The 23,010-nt window shown below is 46.2% G+C and overlaps 1 protein-coding gene across 1 annotated transcript in view; it reads left to right on the top strand.

The window, feature by feature from the left end:
* pde8b (phosphodiesterase 8B) overlaps positions 1–23,010 on the top strand; it is a 200,885-nt gene that overhangs the window by 84,147 nt on the left and 93,728 nt on the right. The window contains exon 2 of the mRNA XM_078396757.1: positions 20,889–20,945. Coding sequence (XP_078252883.1) covers positions 20,889–20,945 — 57 coding nt within the window. The remainder of the gene's footprint in view (positions 1–20,888; positions 20,946–23,010) is intronic.

Raw genomic sequence — 23,010 nt, 5'->3', positions numbered from 1 at the left:
AACAAACAAAGAAACAAACACACGAGAGTTTTAGTATATAGATAATAACAAAGAGGTCATGACCAATACACGGCAAGGCCAATTCAAGGTCTCGTCAGCTCTATATTATTCGTTCCCTTAAGAAATTAATCTGAAGATGAAGATTAAGATGAAGCACCACAAGGCACTTCCCACCGCTGTAGGAGCAGGGAGGTTCTGCTGCAGTTGTACAGGGCCTTGGTGAGACCGCACCTGGAGTATTGTGTGCAGTTTTGGTCTCCTAACCTGAGGAAGGACGTTCTTGCCTTAGAGGGAGTACAGAGAAGGTTCACCAGATTGATCCCTGGGATGGCGGGACTTACATATGAGGAAAGACTGGATAGACTGGGCTTGTACTCGCTGGAATTTAGAAGACTGAGGGGGGATCTTATAGAAACATATAAAATTCTTAAGGGGTTGGAGAGGCTAGATGCGGGAAGATTGTTCCCGATGTTGGGGGAGTCCAGAACCAGGGGTCACAGCTTAAGGATAAGGGGGAAGTCTTTTAGGACCGAGATGAGAAAACATTTCTTCACACAGAGAGTGGTGAGTCTGTGGAATTCTCTGCCACAGAAGGTAGTTGAGGCCAGTTCATTGGCTATATTTAAGAGGGAGTTAGATGTGGCCCTTTTTGCTGAAGGGATCAGGGTGTATGGAGAGAAGGCAGGTACAGGCTACTGAGCTGAATGATCAGCCATGATCATATTGAATGGCGGTGCAGGCTCGAAGGGCCGAATGACCTACTCCTGCACCTATTTTCTATGTTTCTATGTTTATAAATATATTGTTTTCATCTTTAACAAATTCTGCTCTCTCATACTTGTAGAAGCACAAGTGGTGCTTGCAGTAACTGCTGTTGAACCCGTTCACTGGCTGATTGCACTGCCTGGACGCACGCAGTTGAGTGCACCTCAAGAGGAAATTGTTCAATCCTCCCATTGCTGCAGGCAGCCAATAAATCTCAGCGAAGTGGAAAAGGCAACTAGCTCCCAAATTGCTGTGTAGCCATGTGGTGAAGTGGTCATTTTGGAGAGGATGTTTGGGACAAAACTTGTTTCCACTGAGTTTTCGAGAGCAGATGATTTTTCAGGCTGGCTCGACAAAGCGTTGACCCGTGCCTGATTCTCTGCCGTGTGAAGTTGCTTAAGTCAGCCATGCATGGGATAACACTTCCAACTAGAAAATGTGATTTGCACCGCAAGCCCAAGACCCGAGGACCTTTTGCACCTGATGTAAAAATTGGAAATTTTCTAAAACAAAAAAGAGAACCATTTTCAGGATCACCTTGCCCATGTCTGCATCCTACAGCTTAGCAGTAAGGTCATCTGACCTACTTTTGGTGAGATTTTAGACTTTGTGATTCACTCAGGGATGTGCGAGGAGATGAGAATCTAACTGCCGGTCAGAGCACTACTCAGATTGAAGGTTCCTTATGGGCAGTGCAAGGAAGAAGAGAGGATCAGATCTGACGGATGATAATTGTCCTGCAATGTTAGCTCCCACTGCAGAGCCGGCTGCCTTGTGGATTGTTGACGGCATTTTCTATTTTTATTTTTTGCTACAAAGGGGAGTGGGATCGTTTTAAAGAGGATGAGACTATGTAGATTTAGAGTCATAGAGTGATACAGCGTGGAAACAGACCCTTCAGCCGAACTTGCCCACACCGGCCAACAAATCCATGCTACACTCGTCCCACCTGCCTGCGTTTGGCCCGTATCCCTCTAAACCTGTCCCATCCATGTACCTGCCTAACTTTTCCTTAAACGTTGGGACAGTCCCAGCCTCAACTACCTCCTCCGGCAGCTTGTTTCATACACCCTCCCACATTTACAGATTTTGTTTAGAGATACATCGCGGAAACAGGCCCTTTGGCCCACCAGGTCCATGCCGCCCAGCGATCCCCGCACATTAACACTATCCTACACACCCTAGGGACAATTTTTACATTTGCCCAGCCAATCAATTAACCTACATACCTGTGCGTCTTTGGAGTGTGGGAGGAAACCGAAGAACTCGGAGAAAACCCACGCAGGTCACGGGGAGAACGTACAAACTCCATAGATGCACGGGTTTGTAGATTAATTGGCTTCTGTAAATTGTCTCCATTGCTCGGGACAGAACTAGTGTATGATACTAAGCTGGGGGGTAGTGTGAATTGTGAGGAAGATGCAATAAGGCTGCAGGGTGAATTGGACAGGTTGTGTGAGTGGGCGGATACATGGCAGATGCAGTTTAATGTAGATAAGTGTGAGGTTATTCACTTTGGAAGTAAGAATAGAAAGGCAGATTATTATCTGAATGGTGTCAAGTTAGGAGTTCAACGAGATCTGGGTGTCCTAGTGCATCAGTCAATGAAAGGAAGCATGCAGGTACAGCAGGCAGTGAAGAAAGCCAATGGAATGTAAGCCTTCGTAACAAGAGGAGTTGAGTATAGGAGCAAAGAGGTCCTTCTACAGTTGTACCGGGCCCTGGTGAGACCGCACCTGGAGTACTGTGTGCAGTTTTCGTCTCCAAATTTGAGGAAGGATATTCTTGCTATGGAGGGCGTGCAGCGTAGGTTCACTAGGTTAATTCCCGGAATGGCGGGACTGTCGTATGTTGAAAGGCTGGAGCGATTGGGCTTGTATACACTGGAATTTAGAAGGATGAGGGGGGATCTTATTGAAACATATAAGATAATTAGGGGATTGGACACATTAGAGGCAGGAAACATGTTCCCAATGTTGGGGGAGTCCAGAACAAGGGGCCACAGTTTAAGAATAAGGGGTAGGCCATTTAGAACGGAGATGAGGAAGAACTTTTTCAGTCAGAGAGTGGTGAAGGTGTGGAATTCTCTGCCTCAGAAGGCAGTGGAGGCCAGTTCGTTGGATGCTTTCAAGAGAGAGCTGGATAGAGCTCTTAAGGATAGCGGAGTGAGGGGGTATGGGGAGAAGGCAGGAACGGGGTACTGATTGAGAGTGATCAGCCATGATCGCATTGAATGGCGGTGCTGGCTCGAAGGGCTGAATGGCCTACTCCTGCACCTATTGTCTATTGTCTATTGTCCATTGTATGGGTGGGAGAAAAAAACTGCAGATGCTGGTTTAAATCATAGAGGAAGCATCTGCTGAGGGCATGGATCCGGCGTTGGATAATGTACAGTTGGGGCCCGTTGCAGGTGTGTGTGAGTCAGGCCTGGAACTGTGGGGGAGTCAGAGCAAGGGCCTGCTGGTGGCATCGCAGCCAGTTTACAACGCAGGGCACGGAAGGAGAATTGTCGGGACGTGCGGCAGATCGGCTGTGTATCGACTAGGGTACGGGGTGATCGATCGCTGGTCGGCGCGGATTTGGTGGGCCGAAGGGCCTGTTTCCGCGCTGCATCTCTAAAACTACAAAGTGGAGTGAGGTTATTTTTAAATGAATGAGACCATGTAGATATGACCCCCATCCAAGGAGTAACTGGGACATGGAGAATTTTTAACTCTCTAATTGAGGTGTTACGATTGAGAGATCAAAGGGGAGTTTTATCCTAAAACTCCCAATGGTGCCTAGGCAAGTATGAAATGGAGACACAATAGACAATAGACAATAGGTGCAGGAGGAGGCCATTCGGCCCTTTGAGCCAGCACCGCCATTCAATGTGATCATGGCTGATCATTCTCAATCAGTACCCCGTTCCTGCCTTCTCCCCGTACCAATGAGCTGCAGATGCTGGAATCGTGCATAAAACATAAAGTCCTGGAGTAACTCAGCGGGACAGGCAGCATCTATGGGGGGAATAGACAGCCAATGTTTCAGGCCGGGACCGTTCTTCAGGCTGATTTTAGGAAAGGGGGGAGAAAGTTGGTAATGAGAGGTGAGGGCAGGACAAAGCCTGTCAAGCGATAGGTGGACACAAAAAGCAGGAGCAACTCAGCGGGACAGGCAACATCTCTGGGGAGAAGGAACGGGTGACGTTTCAGTGGAGAATGATAGGTGGATGCAGGTGAGAGGGGGGGGGGGGGGGTTGATGGGCTGATGGGTGGACAGAGTCCAGAGATGAAAAGGAGACAAAAGGGTGTCAGGTGAGAAGAGAAGAGTGAAATGTAAAGCCAGAAGGAGAGATTATAGGTGGAAGGGTATGGGGGGAAAAGGCAGGGCGAGATAGTGGTAGTATGGCACAGTTGCGCGATGGTAGAGTTGCTGCCTTACAGTGCTTGCAGCCGCGGAGATCCGGGTTCGATCCTGACCGCGGGTGCTGTCTGTACGAAGTTTGTACATTGTCCTCATGACCGCGCGTGTTTCCACCGAGTTCTTCGGTTTCCACCCACACTCCAAAACCGCACAGATTTGTAAATTAATTGGCTTGGTGTATGTGTAAAATTGTCCCTAGTGTGTGAAGGATAGCGTTACTGCGCGGGGATCGCTGGTCAGCGCGGACTAGATGGGCCGAAGGGCCTGTTTCCGTGCTGTATCTCTAAACTAAACTAAATAGTGGGAGAAATGTAGATTGATGATAAAAACAAAAGAATTTAATCAATTTGAAAATGAGGCTGTTAGGTAGCAAAATGTGGAAAAAGTGAAGGGGTCTGAATACTTTCTGAATGCACTGTACCTTGGAGTGTACCTGCTCAGTAAACTGGACTAGTCCAGGAACGCTGAGGCCCTGTACAAGAAGGGACAGGGCCGGCTGTACTTTTTGAGAAGGCTCTGCTCCTTCAATGCCTGCAGTGAGATGCTGCAGATGTTCTACCAATCGGTGGTGGCCAGTGCCATCTTTGCTGCCGTGTGATGGGACAGCAGGGCGAAGGCTGCGCACGCCAATAGGATCAACAACCTCATCAGGAAGGCTGGCTCCGTCCTGCGGGGCGGAGTTGGTTTCATGGGAGGTGGTCTTGGAGGGGAGGATGCTCCTCAAACTGCGGAGCATCCTGGACAATACAGCTCACCCCCTCCATGACACACTGGTCAACCTGAGGAGCACCTTCAGCAACTGACTGGTTCCACCAAAGATGCAGGACAGAACGCCACAGGAGATCCTTCTTCCCTGTGGCTATCAAACTGTACAACTCCCCCCCCCCCCTTCTGTCGTGGGGTAGACTGACTCCCCTCCTCCCCTCCCCACCTCCCCGCCCCCTCCTCCCCCTACTCCCCCTCCACCCCGCCTCCCCAATCTTTGCATATCCACAATCCTTTCCACTCGTCACTTTAGACAATAGACAATAGGTGCAGGAGGAGGCCATTCGGCCCTTCGAGCCAGCACCGCCATTCAATGTGATCATGGCTGATCATTCTCAATCGGTACCCCGTTCCTGCCTTCTCCCCATACCCCCTGACTCTGCTATCCTTAAGAGCTCTACCTAGCTCTCTCTCGAATGCATTCAGTTTCATGTTTCATGTTCCTTGTTGTGTTTTATGACTGTTGGCAGACCAATTTCCCTCCTGGGATAAATAAAGTTCTATCGTATCGTATCGCATTTCATCAGTGCAAAAGCTGCAATGTGCTAATGTTTGGAGAAAGAGGAGATACTCAGGAGAAACAAAAGTTACATTTAACGGTGGGTGGTTGAATACTGACACCTATTAAATGGGGTCGACCAATAACCACACACTTGAATCCTCGGTCTACAGATAGACGATTCTCCCTGCGGCTGGAATTCAAGACGTATGCTGACAAACTAGGGCACAATTTGCAATCCATTGTCCCGGTGCAATTTAAGGAACTAGATATTTGGGAATTGTAGACAGACACAAAAAGATGGAATAACTCAGCGGGACACGCAGCATCTCTGGAGAGAAGGAATGGGTGAATTTTCAATAGACAATAGACAATAGTTGCAGGAGGAGGCCATTCGGCCCTTCGAGCCAGCACCGCCATTCAATGTGATCATGGCTGATCATTCTCAATCAGTACCCCGTTCCTGCCTTCTCCCCATACCCCCTGACTCCGCTATCCTTAAGAGCTCTATCCAGCTCTCTCTTGAATGCATTCAGAGAATTGGCCCCCACTGTCTTCTGAGGCAGAGAATTCCACAGATTCACAACTCTCTGACTGAAAAAGTTTATCCTCATCTCAGTTCTAAATGGCTTACCCCTTATTCTTAAACTGTGGCCCCTTGTTCTGGACTCCCCCAACATTGGGAACATGTTTCCTGCCTCTAACGTGTCCAACATGTCCAACGTGTCCAACCCCTTAATAATCTTATACGTTTCGATTTTCGGTTCGAGACCCTTCTTCAGACCTGAAATGTCAACCATTCCTTCTCTCCAGTGATGCTCCAGTGATGCTGCCTTTCCCGCTGAGTTTCTCCAGCTTTTTGTGTCTATCTTCGGTTTAAACCAACATCTGCACTTCCTCCTTATGTATTTGGGAATTGTGCTAGTATTAACGAAACAGGCAAATATCAATGCCGTTGTCAAACAAATACTGCTCTTTCATTCACTGTCACGCCTGGCTTCATTACTAACATGTGAAAGACTTATTGACATTCATGATGACATTCATTCACCGTGCACTGGGCGATTTCAATCAATATGCATCTACTTCAGCTCTTATTATTCCTGTATCCAGCATAAACTCCTGCAGTCAGTTATTGTGTATATTCAAAGCAGGGCAGTTTAATTTGCAAGAAAATAAACTTGTCGGAAAATGTCCGCTGTTCTGGCAACAGTCTGAAGAAGTGTCTCGAGCCAAAACACCACCTATTCCTTTTCTCCAGAGATGCTGCCTGTCCCGCTGAGTTACTCCAGCATTTTGTGTCTCTCTTCAGTGTAAACCAGCGCCTGCAGTTCCATCCTACACATCATCATGCTTATCAGACAACACAAGAATGTCCACATCAGCAATGACAGGAGTCTCCCCCCTCAACTCCATCCAAGGACCCAAACAGTCTTTCCAGGTGAGACAGAGGTTCACCTGCACCTCCTCCAACCTCATCTATTGCATCCGCTGCTCCAGATGTCAACTTATTTACATCGGCGAAACCAAGCGCAGGCTCGCCGATCGCTTCGCTCAACACCTGCGCTCGGTCCGCGTTGGCCAAACTGGTCTCCCGGTGGCCGAGCACTTCAACTCCCCCTCCCATTCCCAGTCGGACCTTTCTGTCATGGGCCTCCTCCAGTGCCATAGTGAGGCCCACCGGAAATTGGAGGAACAGCACCTCATATTTCGCCTGGGCAGCTTGCAGCCCAGTGGTATGAACATCGACTTCTCCCACTTTAGATAGTTCCTCTGTCCCTCTCTTCCCCTCCCCCTTTCCCAGATCTCCCTCTATCTTCCTGTCTCCACCTATATCCTTCCTTTGTCCCGCCCCCCTGACATCAGTCTGAAGAAGGGTCTCGACCTGAAACGTCACCCATTTCTTCTCTCCTGAGATGCTGCCTGACCTGCTGAGTTACTCCAGCATTTTGTGAAGCAATGACAGGAATTCAGCATTATAGTATCTCAAAAGCTTTTCTAACCATTTTTCACTGTTCAGTTTGGTCTCTCTCCCAAAGATGCCAGCATTTGAATATAAATTGAGTAACCTGCACCATCCTACAAACCAAATCTAAAGTTTAGAACCTATTTTCCCACTTTAAAAATATTAAATATACATGCTGTCTATAGACATAGAACACAGAACAGAGAACAGTACCGCACAGGAATAGGCCCTTTGGCCCACAATGTCTGTGCTGAACATGATGCCAGGTTAAACTAATCACCTTTAACTGCTTGCGGCCATATCCTTACATTCTATGCAGGACTGACAATTCTTCTTCCATTCTTTCTCCGTCTATTTGGTCAGTTTTTGGTGGTGCAGCAGCCAGGGCCGTCTTAACGCATGGGCCTGATGGGCACTTGCCCGGGGCCCCACGAGCATAAGGGCCCCATGCTGATCTGTGTATGTTAAGTGACTTGCAATAAATAAATACTACTTTAAAAATGTAGGTTCAATAAGTGCTTTTTTTCGCAACATTTTCGGTCACTAAGTGCTTCTCACAGCGATCTGTAAGTGCTTTTCGCAACAATGTAGCACCCTAAGTCCATCGCTAAGTGCTTTTCGGTAAGTGCGTTTCGCCGGCACGACGGGGGGGGGCTGGTAGGGAAAGAGGGGGGGGAGAGTAACGGTAGGGGCCCCAGTACACTGCTTTGCCCGGGGGCCCATAATGCTGTAAAAACGGCCCTGATTGCAGCCTCACAGCGCCAGAGGCCTGGGTTCAATCCTGACTACGGAATGTCTGTATGGAGTTTGTACGTTCTCCCCGTGACCTGCATGGGTTTTCTCCGGGATATCCGATTTCCTCCCACACTAGAAGACGTGCAGGTTTGTAGGCTAATTGGCTTGGTATAAATTGTAAATTGTCCCTAGTGTGAGGAGGATAGTGTAAGTGTGCCGGGATCGCTGGGCAGCGCGGACTCGGTGGGCCGAAGGGTCTGTTTCCGTGCTGCATCTCTAAACTAAACTAAAAGTAAAACAATCTGGTCAGGAAAAATCAATGTCATAAAATCATAAGATCATAAGTGATCAGAGCAGAATTAGGCCATTCGGCCCATCAAGTCTACTGCACCATTCAATCATGGCTGATCCATCTCTCCCTCCAAATCTCATTCCCCTGCCTTCTCTCCATCACCCCTGACATCCGTACTAATCTAGAATCTATCTATCTCTCTGCCTTAAAAATATCTACTGACTTGGCCTCCAGAGCTATCTGTGGCAAGGAATTCCACAGATTCCCACCCTCTGAATAAAGAAATTTCTCCTCATCTCCTTCCTAAAAGAACGTCCTTTAACTCTGAGGCTATGACCTCTAGTCCTAGACTCCCCCATTGGGGAAACATCCTCTCCTCATCCACTCTATCCAAGCCTTTCACTATTCTATATGTTTCAATGAGGTCCCCCCTCATTCTTTTAAATTCTGTCAACAGAAATGTTGGCACAAAAACAATAATAAAGGACTCAAAGACCTCCTAAAGAAAGCTCTTCCCAGTCAACACCTTGCAGCCAAACTATGACTGCCAAAGACCAGGGCTGCAGTATATTTGCAAATCAGACCAGAATGAGAAAAATACTTTTTTCATCCAGAGAGTTAAGAATCTGTGGAATTCTCTGCCACAGAAGGCAGTAGAAGCCAATTCACTGGATGAATTTAAAAGAGAGTTAGATAGAGCTCTCGGGGCTAGCGGAATCAAGGGATATGGGGAGAAGGCAGGAACGGGTTACTGATTGTGGATGATCAGCCATGATCATGATGAATGGCGGCGCTGGCTTGAAGGGCCAAATGGCCTCCTCCTCCACCTATTTTCTATTCTATTCTATTCTATTCTGTTCTATTCTGATACAATGCTTGATCTCATTTGAGATCCACCATAACCGGCAAGACAATCTCGGTTTTTATATTGGAAAGCACCAAGACTGGGTTGACAAACTAGAACCAGGAGAATCAAGATCCAATAAATAGTAAGTGTAATGTGTTACCAATATCAGCTGCAGCCAAAATAGCTTCTGACAGTTCTTCAGTCAATGAGGCAGCCAGTGTCTCCAGAGGAGCAAATTAATGATCTACTCAACAAGACTCTTCATAGGTTTATAGGATATAGGAACGGAATTAGGCCATTCGGCCCGTCAAGTCTACCGCCATTCTATCATGGCTGAACTACCTTCCCCTCTCTACCAGAGGGAATTTGTGGAATTGTGGAAGGCATTCTCCTGCTTTCTCCCCACAACCCCTGACACCCGTACTAATCAAGAATCTATCAATCTCCGCCTTAAAAATGTCCATTGACTTGGGCTCCACGGCCTTCTGCGACAATGAATTCCACAGTTCACCACCCTCTGACTAGAGATCAAAGTCTTTGACCCTGACCCTGCCTTGCCCTGACCCTGTCATCCGCAACAATCTTAGAAACAGAAACATAGAAAATAGGTGCAGGAGGAGGCCATTCGGCCCTTCGAGCCAGCACCGCCATTCATTGTGACCATGGCTGATCGTTCCCAATCAATAACCCGTGCCTGCCTCCCCATATCCCTTGATTCCACTAGCCCCTAGAGCTCTATCTAACTCTCTCTTAAAGAGCAAGAGGAAACCAGGCCCAGGGACTTTAGAGATGCAATAGTTGTGACCTATGTCAAACAATGAGATTCCCGATGGTGGGAGAGTGACAATAGACAATAGACAATAGACAATAGGTGCAGGAGGAGGCCATTCGGCCCTTCGAGCCAGCACCAACATTCAATGTGATCATGGCTGATCATTCTCAATCAGTACCCCGTTCCTGCCTTCTCCCTATACCCCCTGACTCTGCTATCCTTAAGAGCTCTATCTAGCTCTCTCTTGAATGCATTCAGAGAATTGGCCTCCACTACCTTCTGAGGCTGAGAATTCCACAGATTGACAACTCTCTGACTGAAAAGGTTTTTCCTCATCGGGTGCTGCACTGTAAGGAGTTTGTACGTTCTCCCCGTGACCTGCGTGGGTTTTCTCCGAGATCTTCGGTTTCCTCCCACACTCCAAAGACGTACAGGTATGTAGGTTAATTGGCTGGGTAAATGTAAAAATTGTCCCTAGTGGGTGTAGGATAGTGTTAATGTACGGGGATCACTGGGCGGCACGGACTTGGAGGGCCGAAAAGGCCTGTTTCCGGCTGTAGATATATGATATGATATGATATGATATAAATGGCCTACCCCTTATTCTTAAACTGTGGCCCCTTGTTCTGGACTCCGCCAACATTGGGAACATGTTTCCTGCCTCTAACGTGTCCAACCCCCGATAAGATCTCCTCTCATCCTTCTAAATTCCAGTGCATACAAGCCTGGTCGCTCCAATCTTTCAACATATGATAGTCCCGCCATTCCGGGAATTAACCTAGTAAACCTACGCTGCACGCCCTCAATAGCAAGAATATCCTTCCTCAAATTTGGAGACCAAAACTGCACACAGTACTCCAGGTGCGGTGGCACAGTTTGGTTCAATTCAGACCACAGGTGCTGTCTGTGTGCCGTTTGCATGTTTTCCCTGTGACTGTAAGTGTTTCCTCCAGGTGTTTCGGTTTCCTCCCACATCCCAAAGACGTGTGTGGTTGTAGGTTAATTGGCCTTTTGTAAATTGCCCCATATGTTCGGGAGTGGATGAGAATGTGGGATAAGATAGAACTAGTGTGAACTAGTGTGAAGTGTGGTTGGTGTGGACTCAGTGGGTCGAAGGGCCTGGCATAAGGAGCTGACAGTTGAATCTTGTTTTCTCAGAATTGTTGCCAATAACGTGTCTTCCTGACATATTCGACACTGAAAGCAGAGTTTTCTGTCAATTCACTTTGCAGTCACATTTGTGTATCTCTGAACTAAGCAAAACTTAACTAAACCACAGAGTAGTCTTCCCGGTATTGTCTACGGGGAAATACCCTCCTGGACAACTGCCATGATGCAGATTCCATCTATCAAGAGATCCCACACCACACCACCCCACACCACACATCAAATAATGTAGAGGGCTACTCCCTGAAAGTGGCAACACAAATAGATAAAGATGTCATATGGTATGCTTGTCTTCACTGGTCTGGACAATGAGCATAATCAGGAAGTCATGATTTTTTTTTAGATTTAGAGATACAGCGCAGAAACAGGCCCTTCGGCCCACCGAGTCCGCGCCGCCCAGCGATCCCCACACATTAACACTATCCTGCGCTCACTAGGGACAATTTTTTATATATGCCCAGCCAATTAACCTACATACTGTACGTCTTTGGAGTGTGGGAGGAAACCGAAGATCTCGGAGAAAACCCTCGCAGGTCACAGGGAGAATGTTACAAACTCCGTACAGACGGCGCCTGTAGTCAGGATCGAACCTGAGTCTCCGGCGCTGCATTCGCTGTAAGGCAGCAACTCTACCGCTGCGCCACCTGTAGCTTTATAGGACTGTCTTTAGGCCATATTTGGAGTATTGCATGCTGTTCTGGTCGCCCCATTATAAGATGTGGAGGCTTTAGAAGGAGTGTGGAGGAGGTTTACTAGAATACCTCCCTTCTACCTCATTGGAGACCTTCGAACTATCTTTAATCGGACTTTGCTGGACTTTATCTTGCACTAAACGTTATGCCCTTTATCCTGTATCTGTGGATGGCTTGATTGTAATTATGTTTATTCTTTCACTGGCTGGATAGTGCACAACAAAAAGCTTTTCACTGTTCCTGACAAGTGACAAATTTAGTTTAGTTTTAGAGATACAGTGCGGATACAAGCTCTTTGGCCCACCGAGTCCACGCCGACCACAAATACCCGCACACTAACGCTGTTCTACACACACTAGGAACAATTTACAATTGCACCAAGCCAATTAGCCTACAAACCTGTACGTCTTTGGAGTGTGGGAGGAAATAGGAGTTCTCGGAGAAAACCCACGCAGGTCACGGGGAGAACGTACAAACTCCGTACAGACAGCACCTGTAGTCAAGTCAAGTCAATTTTATTTGTATAGCACATTTAAAAACAACCCACATTGACCAAAGTGCTGTACATCAGTTCAGGTACTAAGTACGAACATACAATGGCACACAAACATAACAGCACATACATAAACAGTTCACAGCGCCCCCTCAGAGGGCCTCAAACGCTAGGGAGTAGAAATAGGTTTTGAGCCTGGACTTAAAGGAGTCAACGGAGGGGGCAGTTCTGATGGGGAGAGGGATGCTGTTCCACAGTCTCGGAGCTGCAACCGCAAAAGCGCGGTCACCCCTGAGCTTAAGCCTAGACCCCGGGATAGTGAGTAGCCCCAAGTCGGCCGACCGGAGGGGACCTGGAGGTCAGGATCGACCCGGGTCTCTGGCACTGTAAGGCAGCAACTCCACCGCCCAATATTGAACTAAACTGAACTAAACTAGTATCTAAACAATCCACCCGCCAGCCCCATCAAAGACCACCTGTCCCACTGGTGGTGGAGTCTGAAGAGTTCTCTTTGGACTCATTCGCCACCTTATAAGCCACAGCGATGCAGTGACAGCGAATCTTCCACAATCCTACGGGACTGTCTAAGGAGAAGAATGTGGCCAAATTTAGCATCCTGCTGACGCTGGAATTACCAGCATCTGCTGATTCTGTTAACTGTGTATGCAGGGACAGTGCCTATGTTAGACGCCTGCCTCTGCTATTTTACTCTGCAGCAATTCATTATTAACAGGAAAAATATTGCACCGCGGTCTTGTAAACCAATAAAATATTCATGTCAAATGCAGGAAAATAAAAATAGGAGCTGAAAAATAACCGTAAAGGTTGGACATCCGAATCGGCTGCAATTAACTGGCAGATCAGTTCGCGCGTCTGACAAGCACGAAGAGGCTAATACTTTGGATGAACCCATAAAGGAATTTTCATTAACCTGAAACATTGGGCGGCACGGTAGCGCAGCAGCGCAGCGGTAGAGTTGCTGCTTTACAGCGAATGCAGCGCCGGAGACTCAGGTTCGATCCTGACGACGGGTGCTGCACTGTAAGGAGTTTGTACGTTCTCCCCGTGACCTGCGTGGGTTTTCTCCGAGATCTTCGGTTTCCTCCCACACTCCAAAGACGTACAGGTATGTAGGTTAATTGGCTGGGTAAATGTAAAAATTGTCCCTAGTGGGTGTAGGATAGTGTTAATGTATGGGGATCGCTGGGCGGCACGGACTTGGAGGGCCGAAAAGGCCTGTTTCCGGCTGTATATATATGATATGATATGATATGATTTAAGCCTTCTCCCCTCTCCTGCCTGGCCTGCTAATTATTTCCAGCATTCATTATTTTTACTTCAAATTTTTTTTGCGTGATACAACATGGACACGTGCCCTCTGGCCTATCGAGTCCACACTGACCACTTGCCTACAAATAATTTTCTCATAGAAATGCCTTTAACTAAATAACATTTTTTAAAGGCATACATATTTTCCCATTTCCAGTTCTAAATAAATGAAGCACTTAAAACATAGAAAACTATGAACCCCGTATGGAGTAAAAAGGCCCAATATGAATCTATGATTAAAGTGTATTAATGAAAGCAGTTCAGTAGGTGTAGTTTACATGGTCTTCAACAAGGCCTTTAGTTTGATTTATTATTGTCACATGTACTGAGGTACAGTGAAAAGCTATTTAGTTGCGTGCTATCCAGTCGGCGAAAAGAGTGTATATGATTACAATCAATCCGTCCACAGTGCACAGGTGCAGGATAAAGGGAATAACGTTTATTGCAAGATAAAGTCCTGGTGAAATAAAGATTGAAAAGAGTGGAGCGATTGTAATGAATGACAGTCGTACACTAAGCTTTTTCAGTCAGAGAGTTGTGAATCTGTGGGATTCTCTGCCTCAGAGGGCAGTGGAGGCCAATTCTCTGAATACATTCAAGAGAGAGCTGGATAGAGCTCTTAAGGATAGCGGAGTCAGGGGGTATGGGGAGAAAGCAGGAACGGGGTACTGATTGAGAATGATCAGCCATGATCACATTGAATGGCGGTGCTGGCTCGAAGGGCCGAATGGCCTCCTCCTGCACCTATTGTCTGTTGTCTATAGCAGATCCACTTCTGGGACCAGCACACAGAGAGTCACCTGGTTTTGGCGCCATCTTGTTTTCAACTTGTCTCTGACAAGGTTCCATGTGGGAGACTGGTTCGAAAGTTGGGAGCCCATGGGATCGTACACTAAGCAGTGAATTGGATCCAAAATGGTTTGGTAATCGGAGGTAGACTGGGAAGGTAGAGGATTGTTTTTGTGTTTGGAAGCCTATGACCAGCGGTGTATCACAGAGATCGGTGCCGAGACCTTTACTTGTGTAATGTTCATTAACAACTTGGGTGTGAATGCAGACGGTACAATTAAATGCCTTCATAGATGAAAATTGGTGGCGTTGTTGATAATGACGAGGGCAGTCTTGAACTACAGGACAAAAGTGATGGAGATGCAGATACTGGAATCTTGAGCAAAACACAAAGGGCCGGAGTAATTCAGAGGATCAGGTGGCATCTGGGGAGGGAATGGATTTTGGATCCATTCTCACCACAAATGTTGCCTTGCACGCTGAGTTACTCCAGCGTTTTATGTTTTGGATGAAATCGATGAGTTGGTAAGATGAACTGAGGAATGACAAATGGAATTTAGCCCTGTGTGTGAAATGATATACATAGAAACATAGTTAATAGGTGCAGGAGTAGGCCATTCGGCCCTTCGAGCCAGCACCACCATTCAATATGATCTTGGCTGGTCATCCAAGATCAGTACCCCATTCCTGCTTTCTCCCCATATCCCTTGATTTCGTTAGCCCTCAGAGCTAAATATAACTCTCTCTTGAATACATCCAGTGATTTAGATGGATGGCTAGCAATGAATGGGATTGAAATTTATAATAATCTTTTGTGGATGAACCATAAAATATTTAGAACCTTTGCAGGTTCAATGTGGAATATTTTCTTCCATCTAGATTGAATAAGTTTACTGATGTGAGATATATTATTGAAGAAATAAACTGTATGGTCTGAAAAGTATTTTCACACACCTTACACATATCTGAGTATTGGGCATTAAGAAGGCATGTGGGATAATTGGGTAACCCTGTAAAAGGAGGTGACACCTTCACGATAGTTAGTTAGTTAGTTAGTTAGTTAGTTAGTTAGTTAGTTAGTTAGTTAGTTAGTTCGTTAGTTAGTTAGTTAGTTAGTTAGTTAGTTAGTCAGTTAGTTAGTCAGTCAGTCAATCAGTCAGTCAGTCAGTCAGTCAGTCAGTCAGTCAGTCAGTCAGTCAGTCAGTCAGTCAGTCAGTCAGTTAGTTAGTTAGTTAGTTAGTTAGTTAGTCCTTGGGTGAATTAACATCAGGCCATGTACGATAAATGGTGGAAGCTTAGGGTGGATCAAGGAACAGAGGCATCCTGGTGCAAGGCCAAAGGTTCCCCATATATATATAAGATGGTTAATAGACAATAGACAATAGACAATAGGTGCAGGAGGAGGCCTTTCGGCCCTTCGAGCCAGCACCGCCATTCAATGTGATCATGGCTGATCATTCTCAATCAGTACCCCATTCCTGCCTTCTCCCCATACCCCCTGACACCACTATCCTTAAGAGCTATATCTAGCTCTCTCTTGAATGCATTCAGAGAATTGGCCTCCACTGCCTTCTGAGGCAGAGAATTCCATAGATTCACAACTCTCTGACTGAAAAGGTTTTTCCTCGTCTCAGTTCTAAATGGCCTACCCCTTATTCTTAAACTGTGGCCCCTTGTTCTGGACTCCCCCAACTTTGGGAACATGTTTCCTGCCTCTAACATGTCCAACCCCTTAATAATCTTATACGTTTCGATAAGATCCTTAATAATCTTATACATTTCGATAAGAAGGCATAGGGGATACTTTCATTCATTAACTGAGGTAAAATTAGGATCACAGCTAAAATATGATAAGCTTAAAAAATATTGTTTCAGAAACCTTAGAATTTTCAAATATTATTCTGAGGAATAAAATTCTGCTCTTGAAGTAAAAATTCAAGGTTGGCGTGCTTATTCGTCTGTAACTACAACTAAGAAAGTCACTAAAAACGGTCTTGAAGACTGATTCATTAATGCCTAACGATTTCAAATGTGGAATGCTGCTCAGTTTTTGTAACGAGAACACTGGGTCAAATATTCTACTCGCAACTGTTGATCCTTCAAAAGGACAGGACAGAATTAGTGCCGGTGTCAGGGGTTATGGGGAGAAGGCAGGAGAATGGGGTTGAGAGGGAAAGATAGATCATCCGCGATTGAACGGTAGAGAGTGGTGAAGGTGTGGAGTTCTCTGCCTCAGAAGGCAGTGGAGGCCAGTTCGTTGGATGCTTTCAAGAGAGAGCTGGATAGAGCTCTTAAGGATAGCGGAGTGAGGGGGTATGGGGAGAAGGCAGGAATGGGGTACTGATTGAGAGTGATCAGCCATGATCGCATTGAATGGCGGTGCTGGCTCGAAGGGCTGAATGGCCTACTCCTGCACCTATTGTCTATTGTCTATTGTCTATTGTCTAGACTTGACGGGCCAAATGGCCTGATGTTGCTCCTAGAACCTATGAACAGGACGTCACAGGCAGTAACTCCAGGTTTTCACTTTTAACCCTACGTATGGATGCACAAGTAGTTGGATAGTTTCATAGACTATTAATGATGGATATAATCAGTTTTCCATGATTATAGCCACAAATTATCGTCAAGAAAATGTTCTGATGGCATCCGCCTGTCTTTGGTATAACAAGATATGGTCTTCACCTGTTCCTATTTCTTGTGTTCCAATTAATAAATACCAACTGTTCCCTCTTGTCCACTTCTTTCCCCAAGCCAGGAGATGAGTGTGTTCAATAACCTTTCTTGTAAACCTTTAAGTGAAATTGGTGGCGTTGTTGATAATGATGAGAGCAGTCTTACACGACAGGAATGGGTCGACTGGGCTTGTATTCACTGGGATTACGAAGGATGAGAGGGGATCTCATAGAAACATATATACAATTCTTCAGGGATTGGAAAGGCTAGATGCAGGAAAAATGTTTGCGATGTTGGGGGAGTCCAGAACCAGGGGGTCACAGTGTAAGAATAAGGGGTAGGCCATTTAGGACTGGGATGAGGAGAAACTTTTTCACCCAGAGAGTTGTGAATCTGTGGAATTTTCTGCCACAGAAGGCAGTGGAGGCCAATTCACTGGATGTTTTCAAGAGAGAGTTAGATTTAGCTCTCAGGGCTAACGGAATCAAGAGATATGGGAAGAAAGCAGGAACGGGGTACTGATTGTGGATGATCAGCCATGATCATATTGAATGGTGGTGCTGGCTCGAAGGGCCAAATGGCCTCCTCCTGCACCTATTTTGTATTTTTCTTTGTTTCTATGTTTCCCCAGGCCAGGAGGTAAGTGTATACAGTAACATTTCTTGTAAGCCTTTAAGTGCTGGGTGTACAGCATTCAGTCATATCTATTCACTGTTATCTACAACCCATTTAGATTAATCCAAAACAAAAATACTTCCAGGCGTATCCCTTAAATATTCCTTGCAAACAGAATCCTACAATGAGAGCAGCACAAAAAAATAAATGTCATTCCTAACAATGAAAGAATGTATGGGTTTCTATAGCATGTGTAATGTTCTATAGATTCAGGATCAATTCCCGTGGATTGAAGGGTAGTTAATGTTATCCCACTTTTTAAGAAAGGAGGGAGAGAGAAAACGGAAAATTATAGACCAGTTAGCCTGACATCAGTGGTGGGGAAGATGCTGGAGTCAATTATAAAAGAAGAAATTGCGGAACATTTGGATAGCAGTAACAGGATCGTTCCAAGTCAGCATGGATTTACGAAGGGGAAATCATGCTTGACTAATCATCTGGAATCTTTTGAGGATGTAACTAAGAAAATGGACAAGGGAGAGCCAGTGGATGTCGTGTACCTGGACTTTCAGAAAGCCTTTGATAAGGTCCCACATAGGAGATTAGTGGGCAAAATTAGAGCACATGGTATTGGGGGTAGGGTGCTGACATAGATTGAAAATTGGTTGCCAGACAGGAAACAAAGAGTAGGCATTATTGGGTCCCTTTCAGAATGGCAGGCAGTGACTAGAGGGGTACCGCAACGCTCGGTGCTAGGACCGCAGTTATTTACAATATACATTAATGAATTAGATGAAAGGATTAAAAGCAACATTTGCAAATTTGCAGGTGACACAAAGCTGGGTGACATTGTGAACTGTGAAGAGGATGCTTTGAGGTTGCAGGGTGTCTTGGACAGGTTCTGTGAGTGGGCAGATGTATGGCAGATGCAGTTTAATGTGGATAAATGTGAGGTTATCCACTTTGGTGGTAAGAACAGGAAGGCAGAATATTATCTGAATGTTGTCAAGTTAGAAAATCGAGAAGTACAAAGAGATCTGGGTGTCCTTGTTCATCAGTCACTGAAAGTAAGCATGCAGGTACAGCAGGCAGTGAAGAAAGCTAATGGCATGTTGGCCTTCATGACAAGAGGAGTTGAGTATAGGAGCTGCAGTTGTACATGGCCCTAGTGAGACCGCACCTGGAGTACTGTGTGCAGTTTTGGTCTCCAACTTTGAGGAAGGACATTCTTGCTATTGAGGGCGTGCAGCGTAGGTTTACTAGGTTAATTCCCGGAATGGCGGGACTGTCGTATGTTGAAAGATTGGAGCGACTGGGCTTGTATACACTGGAATTTAGAAGGATGAGAGGGGATCTTATTGAAACATATATGATTATTAAGGGATTGGACATGCTAGAGGCAGGAAACATGTTCCCAATGTTGGGGGAGTCCAGAACCAGGGGCCACAGTTTAAGAATAAGGGGTAGGCCATTTAGAACGGAGATGAAGAAAAACGTTTTCACTCAGAGAGTTGTGAATCTGTGGAATTCTCGGCTTCAGAAGGCAGTGGAGGCCAATTCTCTGGATGCTTTCAAGAGAGAGTTAGATAGAGCTCAATGATAGCGGAGTCAGGGGGTATGGGGAGAGGGCAGGAACAGGTTTCTGATTGTGAATGATCAGCCATGATCACATTGAATGGCGGTGCTGGCTCGAAGGGCCAAATGGCCTACTCCTGCACCTATTGTCTATTATTTAGTATCTATTGTTTTGGAACTTTAGCACTTTCCATTCATAAATATTTTTGAATCGTGGGTCAATCAGGGCTTGGTTTGAGAACAGCTCTGCGTAAGATCACAAGACATTGCTGAGAGTTGTAAATGTACCCCAGTCAATCACAGAGACCAGACTCCATCTACACTTCGCATTGCTTCGGAAAAGCAGCCAACATAATCAACAACGTGTCCCAATCTGGCCATTCCTCCTTCTCCCCGCTCCCGTACAGCAGATTGTGCAGAAGCTTGAAAGCGCGCACCACCAGACTCACGAGCAGCTTCTTCCCCACTGCTATCAGGCTTCTGAATGGTCCTTCCATAAGCTAGGGTACTGTCTGATTCACCATTGCAGACATACAATGCAATACAATACAATACAAACTTTATTGTCATTGTGCAGTGTACAAGTACAGAGACAACGAAATGCAGTTAGCATCTTAACCAGAGTGCATGCGATGGAATAGTAAAACATATAATATATACATATATGCACAGTAAACAGTAGTGGAAATTCCAGTGAGCGAGATCAGTCACTGATGGGAGGAGTGCCCGGTGGGGGGGGGGGGGGGGGGGGGGAGGGGGAGGGGGGGGGAGATGGCAGCAATCACCGAAGCGCAGAGTTAAGTAAGGTAACGACCGCAGGAAAGAAGCTGTTCCTGAACCTGCAGGTCCGGGATCGGAGAGACCTGTAGCGCCTCCCAGATGGGAGGAGGGTAAACAATCTGTGGTTGGGGTGAGAGCTGTCCTTGACGATGCAGCGCGCCCTTCGCAGACATCGCCTACTCTGGATAGACTCAATGGAGGGGAGTGAGGAACCGGTGATGCGTTGGGCAGTTTTCACCACCCTCTGCAGTGCTTTCCGGTCGGAGACAGAGCAGTTGCCATACCATACTGTGATACAGTTAGTAAGGATGCTCTCGATAGTGCAGCGGTAGAAGTTCACCAGAATCTGAGGAGACAGATGGACCTTCTTTAGGCCAATTCATGGCACTTCATCTATGGAACTGATGCGCTACAATGCTGAGAACTATATTCTGCACTCAGTATCTTCCCCTTTGGTCTACCTATTGTGTGTGAGTTTGACTTGATTATAATTACATACAGTATATGTGATTTGTTTGGACAGCATGAAAAACATAGCTTTTCGCTATACCCCGGTTCACATGACAGTAATAAACCTGAACCTAACTGTGTGGAAATTGTCGTTGATGAAATAACAATCCACAAAGTATAGATTACAATTCCAAATGACTTATTTTCCACAAGAACATGACCACCTGGCTTCACCAATGAATTTTCCGTTGACTCTATTTCTTTTTTCCTTTACAGGTAGCATCAACGGAAGTACGTTTCGGGCCCATGAGACTGATACAAGATCCTTTTCAGGTGAAAACTTCTCTTAGGTGTTAAACATTTGTCCAATGATATGCCACCCAATGGACACCAATGGTTCCCATCCCACTGCCCCACCTCTAAAGTGTTCTGAGTGGCAGTAAATTGAGGTGAATGTTTTTCCTGGGTGACTGTGCGATGTGGATGTTGCGTAACTGAAAACCACATGAACAAAATAGTTCTGAATCACAGATTGGAGAAGGGTCTACTCTTGAGCGGCTCAGTGGTGCAGCTGGTAGAGCTGCCGCCTCACAGTGCCAGAGACCCGGGTTCCATCTGACCTTGGATGCTCTCTGTGTGGAGTTTGCTTGTTCTTCCTGTGACCGTGTGAGTTTCTTCTGGGTGCACGGGTTTCCTTCCAAACTCATGCGGGTTTGCAGGTTATTTGGCATCTCTAAATTGCCCTTGGTGTTTCGGGAGTGGATGTGAAAGTGGGGTGATATAGAAGTACTGTGAATGGGCGACTGATGGTCGGCGTGGACCCGGCAGATTTCCATGCTGTATCTTTAAACTAAACCAATCTTTATCACTTACAACTTTCTCTGGTTTCAAGATGCTGGCATATTTGCAACACCAAGCACGTTCTGAACCAGATGCACAGTTTTTTTGATAAAGTTTGAAATGTCAGATAGTGACGTGAATATTATTAGAACTATACGAACTCTGATAGAAGTTGATCGTTTGGAGCCAGTCTGCCATTTGTCACCATCACTGTCTCACAACATGTCATCGAGAGATCGGGCTGAAGAAGGGTCCCGACCCGAAACGTCACCCATTTCTTCTCTCCAGAGATGCTGCCTGCCCCGCTGAGACACTCCAGCATTTTGTGTCTACCTGTCATCCAGAGAAGATGACAGGTAGGAACTGTGGATGAGGGTTTAAACTGAAAATGGACACAAAACGCTGGAGTAACTCAGCGGGTCAGGCAGCATCTCCGGAGAGAAGGAACAGGTGACGTTTCTGGGTCGAGATCCTTCTTCAGACTCCTCTGCCAGGGTAGGGGGGGGGGGGACCGCCATGAGGAGGGGGGCAGAGAACAAAGGGGGACCTGGCGCGGATATTTTGTAACTTTGTCAGCGCCCTTTATGTGGTGACCATTTGCACACCTTGGGTATGCAAGCAAAGAATTTCACTGTGACTTGCCACATGTGATCATAAAGTATTCATTCATTCATTCATTCATTCATTCTGACAGGCAATTAAATGCTTTCTCAGCTTGCAAAGCCCACATCCCTTAAATGATTTGTTTTAAAGTTTGGAAGTGATTGGCCAGACTAATTCAAGTGATGAGATAGCTGTCTTACCAAGAAAGACAGCGATATTACAAGAAAGAGGGGATGATCTTATTCAAACATACAAGAGCCTAAGTGACACGACACGGGGTAAATGTTGGAATGTTTCTATTGATTGGGACAAACTGCAAAACAAGGGGGAGGTCATTTAAAACTGAGGTGGCTAGACAGTAGTGAACCTCTGGAATCCCCACTCCTGACGTTGTGGAGGCCGTATCTTTTAGGTGGAGATGGAGATATCAGTTTAATTTATTGTCACGTCTACCGAGGTACAGTGGAAAGCTTTTGCTGCGTGCTAACCAGTCAGCGGAAAGACAATGCATGATTACAATCGAGCCATCTGCAGTGTACAGATACATGATAAGGGAATAACGTTTAGTGCAAGGTAGAGCCTTGCAAAGCAAAGTCCGATCAAGGATAGTCCTAGGGTCACCAATGAGGTAGATAGTTGTTCAGCGCTGCTTTCTGGTTGTGGTAGGATGGTTCAGTTGCCTGATAGCAGCTGGGAAGAAACTGTCCCTGAATCAGGAGGTGTGCATTTTCACACCTGTACTTTTTGCCCGATGGGAGAGGGGAGAAGTGGGAGTGGCCAGGGTGCGACTGGCCCGTGATTATGCGGCTGGCCTTGCCAACGCAGTGTGAGGTATAAATGGAATCAATGGAGTTGTGTGATGGCCTGGGCTGCGTCCACAATTTGCTGCAATTTCTTGCGGTCTTTGGATGGAGCTGGTCCCGAATCAAGCTGTGATGCACCCTGATAAAATGCT

This window comes from Rhinoraja longicauda, chromosome 3 (genome assembly GCF_053455715.1).
Source record: "Rhinoraja longicauda isolate Sanriku21f chromosome 3, sRhiLon1.1, whole genome shotgun sequence".
Lineage (NCBI taxonomy): Eukaryota > Metazoa > Chordata > Chondrichthyes > Rajiformes > Arhynchobatidae > Rhinoraja > Rhinoraja longicauda.
This window is presented reverse-complemented; position numbering and strand designations above follow the sequence as displayed.